Below are 18,306 nucleotides of genomic sequence, written 5' to 3' on the forward strand. Positions count from 1 at the left end.
AAATCTTCACTAGTAATATATATGTACATGACATTAATTTGTCAAGTAAACATGACTATAACTTGCTTATAGCTCATGTGATACGTTGTTTCTGAGGCTCCATTCCAGTAATTTCGTTTTCTATATATTTTTCAATGTTCAGTAGTACCGACATTGCTATTATTTTTTAATATACCGTTCCACTTTTGTTTCCAAAGAAAAAAAATGGTAACGGAAATGGTTTAAGCATATTTCTGACCGTTTTCATCCATATGGTTATGGAAGGCAAACAACGACAGCAAAATGTTAAGGAAAACTTTTGAGTGATGTTCGTAGAGCTCGTATTTATTGATGATGATTTATATAGTTGATCGTTCATCAATGATAAAACATAGAATTTCTCGTGTTATGCGGTATATGGTTGGGATAACTTTATAAAAAGAAATTCTTACCAAGATACCACGGTATTTTCTCCCTGAAACCCACAAACTGGTTGGCAAAGACTTCAAAATTATCAGTACACAATAAAATAAAGTAGTCCAAACTGAACTGGCTCTTTTGTCTTTAGGTTGTACTCGTACATGAATACTAAAGCTACATGGTGGCATAAAAACCTGGGTGTATGCACCTACCTTTTGGCGACCGTCATGTTTAAATATCTCTCACGGCCTTGTGCAACATGAGCAAAGCTGTTGAATCCTCTGAATGTCTCACCCTGTGCACTACTATCTTTTATCTGTGTCCACCTGCTGCATCTAGCCAACACACCCAACCCAATTCTTTTTTTTTTGCTCTCACAACCATGTGATCTTTGTGGTAAAAGAAAGAAGAAAAGAGATGCTTTAGATTTGACCCACTGCCTCACAAAAGGGACAAGCACACTTTTAGGGCTGCAGAACATGGATGTATCATGCACTAATCTCTTTACTTGATACCCATGTCTCTTATCTGAAACCCTCTCATCAAAGTTGCCATAATAGTTTTTGTTTTTCTGCCCTCTTTTCTCAAGCTCTCCTGCCCCTGCATGCCTTTCCAAAAGGCAGACCACAAAGCACAAAAGGGAACACTGAATCACAGTACTTTTCTTTTCTATCCACAGAGCAAATTCAGGTTAACCAACATGAACATGAACGTTCCTTTCAAAATGTGATGACAACGTTGTGGATGCGAAACTACTCTACTATACATTTCCATCATCGTCATGTGCCAACAAATTCTCCAACGTTTTTTAAGTAACAATAGATCCACATGGAAGCGAGAACCTTTCAGTTTTCTTTCTACAGAGCCAATTCGGGCTAAACAACATGAATGTTCCTCCTAACCGTGATGACAACGCTGTGGATGCGAACCTACTCTAATGTACATTACCATTGCCATCATGTGACCCAAAAACTCCCCAACATTTGTTAAGCTACTAACAAGAGATGATCCACATGGAAGCAAGAACCTTTTGACTGATAAACACAAAAACACACCCAAGACAGAGACGCACTAGAGACCGATATGTACAGAGCGGTTTGATGAGGCTACAGCCATAGTCAATTAGTCATAGTGTTAGTAATATTATTGAACCTCTTGATTCAGTGTGTTCTGTATACGTAGTATTTCATTTTTTTTCTCCCTGTCTGGATTCTAAACGAGCTGGGCCGTTATACTACTATGATAGTATAGTATAGTACTATAGTATAGTAGGAGTATATAGTATTCCTAGCTGCGTAGGCTAGGCATCATCCACTAGTGACTGAATCACTGTAGCCATCTAAGCCATGTGATGGATCCAAGCAGAGAAACTGTTCACTGGCCCTGAACCTGAAGCCTCTCTGCCAAGCGTACAGACAGACAGCTGTGCTGCTTCTGATCACTTCGTTGGCTGGCGCCGATCAATCGGATTTCATCTCTCATTTTTTCCCCTACGCATCCTGTGATCTTGCAGCAATCATCTGGATTTATTTTGGAAATCCACATTAAGCCATGCTTGCCTCCCACGAGCTCCATTTGGTTAGTACTATCAGAGAAGTGGACACTTGCCAAATTGCCATCAAGATCACTAGTCACTTGCAAAGTTGCCAATAGGGCGCATTGATCGATCAGGTGGTGATATCTTTCAGATGGATCAGAAATTCAGAATTTATTCAGAAAGAGGAGACCTGCGGAAGAAGACTGTTGATCAGCACAAGCCAAGCTGACATGGTGGTCCCTCCCCCTTCTCCTGCCTGCATCTCTGCGGATCTGGCATGTGACACCCAATAGGAAAACTATGCCAGTGTGCAAGAGCATTGGATCTCACATGCAAATGGATGGATCAAATATCGCAGGATGCATCACGCTGTTACAGATACAGTGCCAATGATGAGGAGCCTGAAGTTTCTACTAAAACTTGGACAGCGATTTCGCAGCGCGAGAGACAAAAGCCTGAATTTTTCGTCGCTGGAAGAACAGTGCTATGTCCCTAGGAGAAATGAATTTCTATCGACCGATGGAAAAAACAGTGTCGTGTGTGACTATGGTGGTGTTTGGGAAGAAGGGATAAGTCTCTATGGAGGGACTAAAATTTTTGTGACCTCATTCCCAAAGACCACCTATCTTACGTCTCGTTGTCCTAGGGACTTCTCTCGTAGCTGCAGTAAAGCACAGGACTGTAAATTTTTTCCTTCTCCATTCGTTTTCGTTTTCCTTTTGGCAGGGTAATGATCTGGTACTACGTGGTAACAGTACTGTTACTACTACTATTTCTGTTGGGTTTCGTATGCGTTACTGCTGCCGTTGTGTCATGAGCAGGACAGGGCCGGCCGGCCACCGTGTGATCGAGTGTGAGGCAGGGATGTCTCCTTGCTGCTCTGGCTTCACGTTCGAATTCGTTATACTAGGATGTGTTCCATCCTAATACGAGATTGGCTTTTTTTTTATATACGGAGGGAGTACTGGTTTGTTCTGTTCTCCTAGTTTTGTCTTGTCAACAATAGATAAGGATTCCATACATAGTGATTCGTACCTCCTTAGGTAGTGTATATAAGTATTTTTATGGAGTTAATAGCTTCATCATTTGTTCTTCAGCTTACCAGTCACAACCAAAATTTAAATTTTAAACTGCTCTCGCTTCACGTTCGAATTCGTTATACTAGGATGTGTTCCATCCTAATACGAGATTGGCTTTTTTTTTATATACGGAGGGAGTACTGGTTTGTTCTGTTCTCCTAGTTTTGTCTTGTCAACAATAGATAAGGATTCCATATATAGTGATGTGTACCTCCTTAGGTAGTGTATATAAGTATTTTTATGGAGTTAATAGCTTCATCATTTGTTCTTCAGTTTACCAGTCACAACCAAAATTTAAATTTTAAAGTTACTATTTATGTTTTGTTATCACAGTTTATTTTCAACATCGACATTCAAAACGCTAAAAACATATAAAAGTCTAACTATAAATGTTCTATCGTTAATAAGTGTTACAACTCATAATCTGCTATATGCAAAACGATAGGTCTGTTAGTAGAGAAAAGGTTAGAGATAAGAAATGATTGTAATTGATTGAGACGAGAAAATAGACGGAGAAATTAAGTGAGAGTTATTGGTTGAATTGGAGAGGTAGGCGATGAAATGCATAGGAATAAGTTCACTCCATGACCTTCAAATGTGATCGAAATCTAAACCATGACCCTAAACTATAAAACCAGATATCTCGACCCCCAAACTTTTAAAACCGGTGCAATTTGACTCCCTGAGCGGTTTTGGGAGGTGGATTTGCTGACGTGGCTCCTACGTGGCAATATTGACCGAGTCTTTGTTACACATGGCGTTGATGTGGCACCTACATGGCGGTAGAAATAAAAAATATGCGTGGGACCCATTAGTCATTCACACAAAAAGAAATGTGGGCCCACTGACATGTGGGGCCCACATGTCAAGTCCTCCTTCCTCCTCCCTCACTCCCTTCTCTCTCTTTCTCTTCCCTTCTTCCCCTTCGTAGTGGAAAGAAGGGGAAAGAAAGAGAGAGAAGGGAGAGAGGGAGGAGGAAGAAGGTCTGACATGTGGGCCCCACATGTTAGTGGGCCCACATTTCTTTTTGTGTGAATGACTAATGGGTCCCACGCATATTTTTTATTTCTACCGCCACGTTGGTGCCACGTCAACGCCACGTGTAACAAAGACTCGGTCAATATTGCCACGTAGGCGCCATGTGGCGCCACATCAGTAAAATTGCCTCCCAAAACCACTCAGGGAGTTAAATTGTACCGGTTTTAGGAGTTTGGGGGTCGAGATATCTGGTTTTGTAGTTTTGGGTTATGGTTTATATTTCGATCACATTTGAGGGTCATGAAGTGAACTTATTCCAAATGCATAAGATGGAGGAAGTTTTCATGCTTGGGCCTCCAGCTCCTCATCAGGCCCGGCCCATCACAGTAAGAGAGAGACACGAGGCCCAGAAAGTCGCACTTGGTCCATGCCGCTGAACCGGCCCATTGCTTGGATTCGAAATGAAGAATTTTTCTTGCCACTGTTCTACTACAATCTAAGATAAGATATGTCCTCTGCCTGACTCATCACTCCTACGAGGAAAACAACCATCCTTTCCGTCAGATAACAACACATAAAATCTCATTTTCTCCTCCAGTTTTCAGGTCACTCTTGTCCAAATCGTCTGAACATCTGTAGCTATATCTCTTCTGCCTCTTCCAAAAACTGTTCACGAAGTATACGCGTGGCGACACTGCAGTAGTCAAATTTCCTGGTTACCTACACCAACAAGAGCAGAGCACCTAAACCCTAGACCGCCACATCGCCTGCAACTCGACACGCCTGCAGCTGTTCAACACAATTTCGTGTGGCCATCGCCATTTTGATTAATCGATTGATCGCTCTTGGACAGAGCCGATGATCGTGCCGCAACAGTGCGAATGATCGAGATCGATCGAGCGATTAATTCCTCCGCTGCAACTGTTGCATGTACGCATATGCGTCCATATCGAAACATGTTCTTCGTCAAGTTATTGTGCCCGTCTCATCTGCACTTTTGTCGCATCTTGGTTATCTCAAGTCTGAACCCATGGAGCAAAGCCTGAATATCTCCATAATTAAAATCTGCCAATGATTGGGGTAGAAGGAGAAAAAGGGTTAATACTTGGTTATTTACTACTGCCTATCAGAGAAGAGGACTTGTTCTTCACACTTACTCGAATGGTCATATTATATGTGCAGTGTTTGCAGTCTGCAATGTTCACCAGTTAGAGGACAGATCATCTTGAGAAGAAGCAGGCAAGTAAAGAAAAAGAAATGTGATGTCAATTGACACGTACTGCTTTTGATTTTTGATAAGTTTTCTTCTCAAGTGATGGGATTTGAGTAGTTCTAAGCATACCTAACACTAAGATCTTTCACTGTTTCACACGTAGGGGTAGGGAGACAAATCGTGTGATGGCTGCTGATTGATTATTCTTCAGTATATATATAATCTCGTTAAATATTGTTTGCACGGGTGCGTAAAGTCGCTCAATCATAGCAGCAAGAACATATACCCCGGCCGATCGCAAGAAATGCCGGCCAAGACTACTACTCGTGCTGCTTTTGTTTATTTTGACGAATCAAGCCTCTGAATGACCTCATCATGTGCCAAATTTTCTCTTCCTTTTTTTTTCTGAAAGAAAATTAGATAACATTAGTACAAGATTAGGTAACCTGCAAATCCTCTTTGTACCAATAAATGCATTGTTTATTTTAGTCAGTGCACGAATGCAACACTGATTATGCACACAGGGTGCAGGTTTGCAACTGGAGAGCTTCAGTGATCAGGTGGCAGGCAGTCTGAAGAAATGGTATCAATTCAGTGCTCAAATTCTTCTAGACAGCTTCAGATTAATGTCCCTGTTGCAATGTGTCTTTGTTCCTTTTGTTTTCTGAAGACTAAATTGATTTGTACCAGTATTGCTGCTTAATTGTAGCCACTCAAGCAGGAGACTTAAGCCTGTATCTGTTGACAGAATTTCCTCTCAAATTCTTTCTTGTATCAAATTGGATTTCCGTATACAGGTACACTTCACTGTCAACATATGTACAGTTTTGCACGCACTGTATTTCTCTATATGGTCTGCAATTCCATCAAGAACTTAAAGAAACATTTTTTTAGGGAATGCAATTCCATCAAGAACTTGTCATGTTGAAGCTTCAGATTGAATATCAGAATTGAGAAGATTTTCAGGATTTTGGTCTCTCACAAATGTATCACAGAGCTGGTCTCCTGCGTAGGTAACAGTCGTTATCTGTTTCATTGCACCATTACAAAAAAAAAATAAATAAATCAAGGTACCCTTTGGAGGATGAAGGTTGCCCAACTCACAGTTGGATAATACTGATAGAGAGTGATGCCTCGTCTATGATTAAGATAATAATAATTATTATGACAGTCCACTTCAGCTCACAGAAGACTTCAGATAGAGAATTGATTTTGTCATATCATAGTACACACACTTCATTATTAAGAAAAGGGCCAATATACTATTCTTGCAATAAGCATCAGTTGATCACAGAAATCTTTAGTTCTGTTCTGGCACCAATTCTGGCCTCTAGCATTATACAGCTTCAGAATAAAAATATCTGAATGCTCCTTAAGGATAAGTACTCATAAACAGGAGCAGCTTTGGCAGTATTGTCTATGTCCCATTTTTAAAATCATATTTTTCTCTCAGAGAGCTTGCCGTTGCTCTCTCATATTTTCATGCCCTGTTGCTGAAAGAGATGTATGCATGCTGCCTCAATTTGACCTGACTAATTCACCCCTACTTCAAACAGAAACTGACCTTGTAATTAAGGTCAGAAAAAAAAAAGAGAGTATGCAAAGTAAGTAAGAAAGCTAAATCAAGGTCATTGCTGCTAATATGCTAATCTGTGGATGAAGCTTCAGAATGACAATGAATTCTATATATGGCTGTCATTCATATACAGTTTCTCTCTCACACACACACACACGTATGTCTATACGTGTATGTGTATGCCCACCTAACTACATTGACTCTCATTTGCAGGCTCAAATATTTGTCCAGAAATACTTGCATATTCACCAAATGATTCCCTGTTCATCATATCATCATGTGTGACCAACCCAACCAGAAACCATTGGTGGATGAAAGAACTTGTACGTGAGCTCTTCCTGTTCATGAATATGCCCTCTGATGGTGCCACAAATCATATAAAAAACAACAAACTGCAAACTGTCTTGTCTTGATGCTTTGAAGGCTATCTAGTGATTGGATGCTTTCATCTACTACTAGTAGTAGTCTCCTCCGATGTGAGGGTTAACTTCACATCAGCTGCTCTCAAGTTTTTGTTTAGAACACATCAACTTGCCTTCTGATAAACAACAAAAAGGAAAAAAAATACTACTACTACTACTATTAGCAGCCATTGGATCAAGTCAGTAACACTAATTTTATACTAACAATGAGATGGGTTTAGGCTTGTATTTTGGTCAAAGTACGCAAGGTGTTTGGGGGTGATGGTTGCTGCATTACTGACAAAAAAAGCTGCTTGAAAACTGGAACAGAAAGTTGCCAAGACTGCGGCTGCTTTTTCAGTGAACTATACTAGCCTACTATTGAAATCTTGATTCTTGAACGGCAAATTGACAATGTGACGGCTCTCTTTTCTCCATTTTCACCACTCTTCTCTCTTTTTCTTCTCCCCGGGAATAGATGCTTCTTTTCAGCAGCAATTCCTCTGCAATCAATATGCTTTGATGCTCAATCTAGACGAGCCCAAAAGGTACCAAACAATCCATCAACAAAAAGAGGAAGGAATCGAATCGATGCATGAAAAAAAAAACGAGAAAAATATATCGGCACTCCATTATTATTCCTCTAATCAATTTATGCATATCTTTCTTTCTTTTTTTGCAAGGCTCTAACTAAATTAATCAATGAATGAATGAATTTTTCCACGTTTGATGATCAATTTGGCCACATGACGAAATCTACTGTGGCGTTGCCGGATGACAGGTGAGGCCGGCAGGGACCGGTTTTTGAACCTCAATTGTGTCCAAAAGCCCGTGCCATGCCCTCCAAACTGCCGTGCGATCCTTATGTCATCACCCAGCCTAACTTCACCCAGTCTGTTGCACCTCCAGCCAAATCCAACCCAGCTGTCCATCCTCCCCGGTCTCGCATATTCGCTCTCGCCCGATTGAGTTGCATGCACCGGCCAGTTCATTCGCTCCACCGCAAATGCCCTGGTATATAATAACATAGTGAAATGTATTTGTTGTAGTTTGATGTGTATAGATTGTGTCTTTTTCCTGATTTGGGGGTACAGTTCTTGGACCAGAAGGTGACGGAAACTTAGCCATCGGTGCAACATGACGATGAACACATCGTTGCTGCAATGTGACAATGTTGAGCAGATTGTGATGCAGATTATCCACTTGATTATATCGATAAGATTATTTTTTTTTAAAAAAATAATAAATAGTTTAAAATAAGTGGTCAAAACAATCTAACGATTTAAAAAGAAAAAAATTGCAATAGAAGAAGTCCTTTTAAAAACAAACTACCTCCGTTTTTTTTATGACGCCATTTTGACCAACGTTTGAACATGTGTCTTATTTAAAGTATTTGTGCAAATATAAACTCTTTAAGCCATGCTTAAATAACATTTGATGATAAATTAAGTCAAAATAAATGATAATTACATAATTTTTTGAATAAGACGAATGATCAAAATATTTAAAAAAGTCAACGGCGTCATATATTAAAAAAAGGAGGAGTATATTTTAAACCAAATAATCGGTTTCAATAATCTAATAAATCTGATGAAGAAGCTAAAAAGAACAAGAACAGGCCTGAAGATGGTGATAGGTGAAGAGGCTTTGATGCTGCTGTCGATCAGCTCAGATAATTGTGTGCTGTGTCCACTACAAAAACGTAGAATTATGTGCAGTAAAAACAAACGTCAACTTGCAGTTCATCGTGGCTGTACTGTGTCCGTGCGTGTCACTGTGGTGTGATGATGTGGACCTGTGGCTGCCGTCCGATCGCGATCGGACGGCGACGGAGTGTTCGTTCACGATGGGGACCCAGGGAGGACGGTGCGTATTGACCCTACGATCGCGATCGGATGGCGATGGGTTGGGCATGTGCTGGCCACGTGGCCGTAAGGGAGTGGTGGGCCCACATGCTGACGTGTCCGGCTCGGGTCGCCTGATTCCGACGCGGTTCGTACGAGCCCGACCCGGCCGTGACGTGGGCCAGCCTCTTGCCGGCCGAGATAGCTGGCCTCTGCAAATATATTTATCACCAAATTAATCAAGAAATAATTTCTGAGATTCAATTAAGAATCTAAAATCTTCATCGAATTCAATCAACAAATATATCTGCGCAACAAACTCTACAAAAAATAAAATAAAACATTAAATATGTCAGAGTATGGCCCGTGTAAGATATATTTGATCGGATTATTGCTATAAATTATCTATTTTATTATAGAAGAAATAAATTAAATATTTTAAAAAATAAACTTAAAACAATTGGTTTAATTAAATGTGGTAAAATCCTTAAAAAAATGTAGCAGGAGAAAACATATATTTAATTAGATACGTTCGGAGTAAATTAATAATCCGAGGTATAATTTGGTAGTGAAGTATCTGGGCACGTCTTGCTCAATCTGATTCGGGATGAATTACCAGCAGAAGAATTTGCATTTTTCAAGTGTTCGATCGAGGTTGTACGTGGTGAATACTGGGTCTTCGAAAAAAAAATACGTATTCCGCACGTAAAAAACACTAGGTATATAGTACGTATTTGGGGGCGAGAATACGTATCCTGCTGATGTTGACGTACGGCTCCACGTTGAATTATAACCCCTTCAAGTTCCGTAATTACGCACATGCCTCGAGTCCGATATACCTCCTTTAATTTCATAATTAAGGTCGGTTCCACTGATACGTACACATGCTGCAAATAATTATTAACCGTTGGTTAATTGCTTAACTAGCTGGGTGGCCCGTGCAATTGCGCGGCTAGCACCTAAACAAAATCATATATATTTTTTAAGTATGATTTTACTTAAAAATTTATTAAATAGCTATCTTATTGTCTTAAGACTTTGAAAGACCAAACCTAATCATCCTCGTGTTTCTAATTATATAGTTTTTAAAAGTCACACCAGTTGCTACCTCTTATGTCATCTCCTTCTTTATTGGCTTGCTCGATATACCACTATTTCTATTAATTCTTATTGGAACCTTTAAAAATTAGATTTTATAGTTTTTAGAGTTTATTGTCACGTTGGGTTTCATTTTTATAATTTCTAGAAGTCTCGTCAAACGGTGCCATTATACTCCTCTACGGTCCGTCCACTGTTTCTTCTCTTTATTCTCATTGAGATTTTAAAAATCGAACATAATTATCGTTTGGGTTCATTTTTACTTTCTAGAAGTTCCGCCAAACCGTCACCGGCTTTGCCATTTTACTCCTCTATGGCTCACCCGCTGCCTCCCTTATTTATTGTCATTGAGATTTTAGAATCGAACATGATTATCATTGTTTAATTATTAACCGTTGATTAATTGCTTAATTACTACTTCCTCCATTTCATGTTGTAAGACGTTTTGACTTTGGTCAAAATTAAATTGTTATAACTTTGATTGAGTTTATAGATAAATATAGTATAATATTTATAATACTAAATTAGTTTCATACAATCAATAATTAAATATATTTTTATAGTAATTTTTTCTTGATTAAAAATGATACTATTTTTTTATATAAATTTGGTCAAACATAAAACAGTTTGACTTTAACCAAAGTTAGAACGTCTTATAACTTGAAACGGAGGGAATACTGGTTAAATGGTGATGGTGATCTCTGCTGCTTTACTATGATTGGTGAAAAAGATGTGTTCGATCGATCGAACACGGACTTTTTCAAAAAAAAAAGAAGGAATAATTTCTGGAAACTTTAATTGTTTGGGCAAAAATATCTCGTTGCTTTACCGGAAACCTTTACCCTGCATGCTTACTTTGGATACATGCACGTATTGGTATCTCCCTCCCATCCCTCCTGCTTTACTAGCTTGAATGAACAACTTTTGCTGTTGGTAAGCACAACTTTGTGTCAACGAAATTGCTATGGATACCACAGTTTCACGTACAAGAATGCATATTTTTTAAGACTATATATGTAGTAGAATGCATAAATAAATAAATTAAATAAGAAGTTTGTGGACTCTCTCCGTTTCATATTATAAATCGTTTTGATTTTTTTAGAAAATATAACAATATTTACCATACTAACATACTTTTACTAAATCTAATATTGAATATAATTTTATAATTTCTTTATTTTATTTTGAAAATATTATTATATTTTATATAAATTTGGTCAAAATTAAAGAATGTTGACTTAGAAAAAAAATCAAATGGATTATAATATGAAACATAGGTAGTAGTTTTTCTTTGTTTCGAACATGAGGATTCAATTTATTGGAAGAAATTAATAGAATATTACCCCATCGTCCATCCAGTTAATAAATAAATAAAAAGAATGTATTTTTAGCGTTTCCAGATGCATAGTCAGAAATAAACTATTTTTTGGACAGAGATATATAAGGATTGTAAGATAAGTCCTCCTATGTGTTGTAGGTCCATGTTTCATATATACAGCTTAAATATATATGGTTTTTTTTCTCTTTTGTACGCGTAGCAATTTTAGCTTTGTCTGAACTGAAGCAACTATCAAAAGGCAATTAGTAGACGACTAACTAACTAGTTTCTCCCTGCATATGTGAACACCTAGCTAGCTACCCTTCGTGCCCAACAGCCCATACCTTACCATGCATCTGCATGCAGCAGCAGACAGCATCATATCGATGATCCATCCATCTCTGGATCGATCCAGTTGCAAATGCGAATTAGGCGAAGCAATAATCAAAGCTGAGATATGATCGAGCCGAGATAGATCGAGATCGATCATCTGTTAGGTAATCACTGGTTAGGTCAGTGTGTCCTGAAATTAATGCATTGCCACTGAAAGAAAGAAAATGCTCGACGAACTGTGCATCCATCGATCCATGGCTGTACAGTACATGCGCGCGTGCGTGTGCATCATCAGCGATGCATGCGAACGAGCATGACATGATCAGCCGCTGAGCTCATCATCGCTCGAGATCACGGCCTAATTAGCGAGTTATGGCGTGCCACATGGCATCTGGCACGCGAACCAAGAAAAGTCTCTCTCTCCTCTCCTCTCTTCTTCATCAACACACACTGGTTGACCAACCAGCTAGCTGATCGAGTTCGTTGTTTACCATCCTATTAATACCCCTTCCTCTCTCTCTTCTCCCCTCCTGAATTTCTCTCTTGGTAGAGGTAGAATTGATCTCCTTTCTTGTTCTTCTTCGAGTTCTTCTTAATTGGAGTTCTTGGAGCAGCATCGGTAGTCGTCGTCTTCGTCGATCCAGCATCTCAAGGAATTCGAGGAGGAGGGGGTGGGCATGAGCGGGATGAATTCGCTGAGCATGGTGGAGGCGAGGCTGCCGCCGGGGTTCAGGTTCCACCCGCGAGACGACGAGCTCGTGCTGGACTACCTGGAAAGGAAGCTCCTCGACGGCGGCGTGGGCGGCGCCGCGGCGGCGGCGGCGGCGGTCACCATCTACGGCTGCCCGGTGATGGTCGACGTCGATCTCAACAAGTGCGAGCCATGGGACCTTCCTGGTAAGACCTAGCTATAAGCTAGCTACAGATCATAGATCATCGAGCTTGCTTGCTTGCATCCATGCTACTCATGTCGTGGTGATCTTGCTCTTCTTTCTCGTCTTCCACCGCCTCTGGATCATCATATGCGTGCTTGTTCATGGCCATGATTGGTTTGAGTTTTTTTCTTCCAGATTCTTTCTCTCTACTGATTGATCTGCTCTGAAATGAATTAATTCGTGTGCTTTTTTTTGAGGGGGGAAAATTAACCGCGTGCTGTTTTTCGTGTAGTTTTTGTTTAATTTCTCTATAGATCGGTAGCTAGGCTTCTCAAATTAACAACCTTTTGATTTGTTCTACCTCTAAAAACAAATCACCCTATGATTCTATATTTATATGATAGAATCAATAATGGTATGATGATCTGTTTAAACAGACAAGTCTTTCCATGTACTAGCTAGCTAGGACCCAGCAGCCTGCAGAATTCTGTCAGTTTTAGAATAAGATCAACTGATCATTCCACAATTATTAGCTGTTTGTGCACACACGCATCTAAGGTTGCCAATCATGTGTTTATCTAGCTAGCTAACTTGCAGTTGGTTCTGCAGAAATCAGTACTTGAATTCAAGATCTTGGTAACAACTCATCTTTTCTCTCTTTTTCTTGATGTACAAAAAGAACAAGATCTTGGAACCAACCATAACTTCTATCTATTCCAAGAAAATTCTCTTTGTTCCTTTCCTACATGCCTCCAATGTTTTTCCTTCAATGGGCACAGATATATACTAGTATAGTAGTAGCTACCTTCTTGATCCAATCAATTGCATCCAAATTGAAGGTGATGCCTGTCCATGTATGCATGTCAGTTGATCCTTTTCTACAGCAAAGGTAGCCATAACTGAAGTGATCATGACCTCTTCTGCAACTCTCATATATAGATCAAGTTGCATATTTCAACTATGCATACATGCTAGCTTCCCATACCTCAAGAATCATGCCTTCTCTTTTTCTTTAGTTCCTCCCCCTTTTTTGCCCCCTTTTTTTGGGGTGTGCCCATGCCCTTAATTTGTTTTTAGTTATTGGAATTATTTTTTTTTGCCACAACATTTAATGTTTCTCTCTGTTTGTGTACATATAGCTGCAAGCTAACCGTTTGAAAAGTCTTGAGCCAACGCAAGAAATATCAGATAGTGAGATCACATGCCCCAAATTAAAATGCATAAATTTGTGGGGTGGCTAATGATTTGTTTGTTACAAACAAAACAGTCCGGCATTTTTTAAATTCTGTTTCAAGTGGAGGCTAGCTAGCTAGCTTGATCAGATGATTTTCCTGAAATCTACAAACGAGAACAAAATTCACACGTCTTGTCTGCCTCCATCTTGTCGCCTTCTCCTCCCCATAACAGAAGGATATTCTCACTGCTATGAGTTTGTTTGGCCTCTTCTTGGCCTTCTCCTCCTTATCTGTCCCTGTTGCTGCCATGCAATCAAATATTCTCCCACTTTGCCTGATCCTTAAAGGGAATTAACAGCCAGTGGATGGGGACAAACTTAACACCAAAAGAGGCCCTCTCACTTTGCCTATTAGTAGAATATAGCCAGGAAATCATGTAAAAAGGTTATAAATTAAAGAAAAATGTGTGCTGAATGGGATAAATACGATAATTAATTGATTCTATATAGACCTTTCGAAAAAATAGCAAATATGATGCTGTTCCTAGCTAGCTCATTGTACTTTTCCTCCTCATACCCCCCCTAACCCTCTCTTCTCGTCTCTTCTCAACACGTACATGCATCAATTGTTAATGCAAATTTTCTCTATATTAATTGTGTTGATTTCTCTTGTACGTACTTTCTAGTTGTCTTTCTTACTTAGATGGCTATGCTAATAATTAGCCAAGTTTGTGTTTCCATGTTTATGAGTAAATTGATCATTAGGCTAATTAATGGCTTTACATTTTTCTGAAATTATATGTTAGTCTTTTGTTGATTGTTTATTTTTTCTTGCATTCAGAGATCGCTTGCGTTGGTGGCAAGGAGTGGTACTTCTATAGCCTTAGGGATAGGAAGTATGCAACTGGCCAACGAACAAATAGAGCAACCGAATCGGGCTACTGGAAGGCCACAGGAAAAGATCGCCCAATAAGCCGGAAAGGATTGCTCGTCGGTATGCGAAAAACCCTGGTGTTCTACAAAGGTAGAGCCCCTAAGGGGAAGAAGACCGAGTGGGTCATGCATGAATTCCGCAAAGAAGGACAAGGGGATCCGATGAAGTTGCCTCTCAAGGTACGTATTATATTTTTAATACATTCTTAATTTATAAATATAAATATTATTCCTTTGTTGGATTCTCCATGTAAAATATCCATTTACTAGATGCCAATCCTTTATTTATGCACTTATTTGTTGATTCTTGTATATATTATATATGTATATGATGTCTAAAATATAATAGACTTTGTACAAGCCAATCCTTTATTTATGCACTTATTTGTTGATTCTTGTATATATTATATATGTATATGATGTCTAAAATATAATAGACTTTGTACAAGCGAGAAGTATCGGGTTTGGTAGTCAGTATGAAATAAAGAATTATTAATTAAATAATTAACTTCATATGATATTTATTACACAAGAAGGAGACCGACTGGAATGCCAAGTTGTTCTTCATTTGAATAACACATATGCAATGGATAATGGAATGACAACTATCTGTGTACATGTCCTCTCCTGATCTCATAACTTCATGATTGAAAAGTGAGAAATACCAAATTTAAGCACACTTTCATGATAATTTAGGTGTCATATGAGGAGGTGAATATGCTAAGTATCTCATTTTTTATGATTAGAACATCATCGATACTTAATATATTGACATGATGTTATTAGTTAATGCTAACGAGGTTCAATTTTAATTTGGAAGTTATTCTTTACTTCCATGTCACTCTCATGCCAGCTCTAAATGAGTTATGTTCTCTTCTAGATACACCTCAATAGATGCATGTGCAACTATTGACTCAGTTCTATAAAGCATTCATGTCTCTTTCCAATAATTTCTTAATGTGTGAGATGCTCTCTCCAAACAATTAATAGAAGAGAATTAAAACAAACTACTTATTTATCATAAATGTAATCTTCATCCAATGTTTTTATGTGAACAGGAGGACTGGGTCTTGTGTAGAGTCTTCTACAAGAGTAGGACAACCATTGCCAAGCTGCCAACGGAGGGTAGCTACAACAATATTGACAGTGTGGCCACAACTTCACTGCCTCCCCTCACTGACAACTACATTGCATTTGATCAGCCTGGTTCAATGCAAAACCTAGAGGGTTATGAGCAAGTGCCCTGCTTCTCCAATAATCCCTCTCAACAGCCATCGTCGTCGATGAATGTTCCGTTGACATCGGCCATGGTTGATCAAGAGCAAAACAATATGGGTAGGGCGATCAAGGATGTGCTGAGCCAATTCACCAAGTTTGAAGGCAATGTGAAGAGGGAGGCCCTTCAAAGTAATTTTTCCCAGGATGGATTTGATTACTTGGCTGAGAGTGGCTTCACACAAATGTGGAACTCACTCAGTTGATTTAATTTCGAAGGAGATATATATTGATTGTTGCGAATTGAGGAGGAAACTCTTAAAGTGTGCTTATGTGCTATTGCATGTAATTGTGATATAGACGTATAGTACCATTCTAGTTCACATTATTTGCAAAAAAAAAGGGGTGATCAAAAGAGATATTATCATCATCAATGATGTAAATACATTATTTGTGTACTAGGGTGTGATAAAAAAAATTAGTGCATGATGCTAAAATTAATGGTATATATCAATAGAGCTAGAATCTTCTTTTACTGTCCTTATGTTCTATATATTAATAGTTTTCTATTTTTTTAATTTGCTGAATACAAATAAGCATAAATGTATACCAAAATAAAAATAACCAAACCAATTCTATAAACATGTAATATTCTGACTGTACCATACATTAGTTTGTTAACTTGCCATCAATTTTAATTTTGTTGCTCGATTAAATCTGGTTACCACATTGGCACACTACGATCCGCAAGCGATCCTTGACCAAAAACCCCGGTACGTTTTTATAGGCGAGTATTTTTCAGCTCGTCTGTAAAAATAAAAAATGGGTGTCCTAAAAAAACTGTTTTTCGAGTAGTGGATAGCGTATTGGCATGTGCATGAACAAGTTCATTGATCACCATTGAGGCCGGTCACACTTAGCGGCGATTGGTTCGGTCTCCCAGGTCTATGTATTGGTGTTGTCGGTGTGTGGGTGGTGGTCTTTTTTTCTTCTTTTTTTTCATGGTTATGACCTCCCAGGATTGTAAAACTTAAAATGGGTGTTGTAAAAAAAAACCCTTTTTCGAGTAGTGGATAGCGTATTGGCATGCGCATGAACAAGTTCGTTGATCACCGTTGAAGCCGGTCACGCTTAGCGGCAGTCGTTTCGGTGCTAGCCTTCTCCCGGGTCTGTGTATTGGTGCTGTCGGTGTGTGGGTGGTGGTCTTTTTTTTCTTCTTTTTCCTGGTTATGACCTCCCAGGATTGTCTGGTGCAAGTGAATAAGGTTGGGTTGTATTCGGTAGGAAGTTGGGAACTCTCCCTCCAAACACGTAAAATGAGCTGGTTCATTAGCACGTGATTAATTAAATATTAGTTAATTTTTTTTTGAAAAATGAATTAATATGATTTTTAAAGCAACTTTCGTATAGAAATTTCTTGCAAAAAACACATCGTTTAGCAGTTTGGGAAGCGTGCACGCGGAAAACGAAGGAGATGCAGCTGGGAACACAAAGCTGCCGAACGCAGCCTTAGTCAATAAATAAAAGTCTACGTATAAAAATTAGTCAATCAAGTGAGCTTGGTATATGAAAAGGAGTGTAATTAGTTCATACATGCAAATTTGTCCATTGATATCTATTAATTTTAGTTGATCTGATGAAAAGGAAAAAAAATGCTCGATCGATATATCCCTCCCAAGTGGACAAAAAGAAAGACAGAAGTCGTAACTGGTGATTCTTTTAATATATCTTGTGAAAGGGATTTAAGTTCACACGTATGTCATGAGTTTATCACGCCTCTTGACCTTAAATAACCGTTTACTACTAACTAACTAAAATAAACTATTAGACTGAGATTACTTACTAAGAAACTATAAACTGTTTACCACCAACATGTGAATCATATATAATAACACGGCAACTCTGCAAGTACACACAAGCCACCAACTAATAACATTAAGTAGCAATATTTTCATTCCTTAATCCATTTCGATGCCACTACCACTACCTTGATATGCATGGAAGATACTCCTATACCCCAATCATCATTAAGCATAAAAAAAATCAAAGGGTGTACTTTGTTTTATATCCACATATATAAATAATTCTGATCCTTACATAGTAGTATTAATGATGCAGTTGCCAGCCTAACCAATGAATTCAAGTAGTTGGGCCTGTACTTATCTCCACTATGGAGTACAGAGTACAGACATGCCAAACAGTCCATGCATAGTGATGGCTGTTGCAGCTCAGGATATCTAGCCAGACTGGTTGAGGAGTACATGGTAGGTCCCACCTGTCAGCCTCCTAAAGCTTACAGGTATAGTTGCTGCAATGTCACGGTGTGTAGTTAC

The 18,306-nt window shown here is 38.9% G+C and overlaps 1 protein-coding gene across 1 annotated transcript; it reads left to right on the forward strand.

Moving 5' to 3' along the window:
• Positions 1 to 12,308: 12,308 nt before the first annotated feature.
• LOC4341823 (NAC domain-containing protein 21/22) lies at positions 12,309 to 16,506 on the forward strand. The gene is made up of 3 exons (XM_026025993.2): positions 12,309 to 12,673; positions 14,667 to 14,938; positions 15,817 to 16,506. Exons 1-3 carry the CDS (start codon positions 12,454 to 12,456, stop codon positions 16,237 to 16,239), a joined length of 915 nt encoding a protein of 304 aa, XP_025881778.1. The 5' UTR covers positions 12,309 to 12,453; the 3' UTR covers positions 16,240 to 16,506.
• Positions 16,507 to 18,306: the final 1,800 nt, after the last annotated feature.

The sequence above is a fragment of the Oryza sativa genome, chromosome 6 (assembly GCF_034140825.1).
Source record: "Oryza sativa Japonica Group chromosome 6, ASM3414082v1".
Lineage (NCBI taxonomy): Eukaryota > Viridiplantae > Streptophyta > Magnoliopsida > Poales > Poaceae > Oryza > Oryza sativa.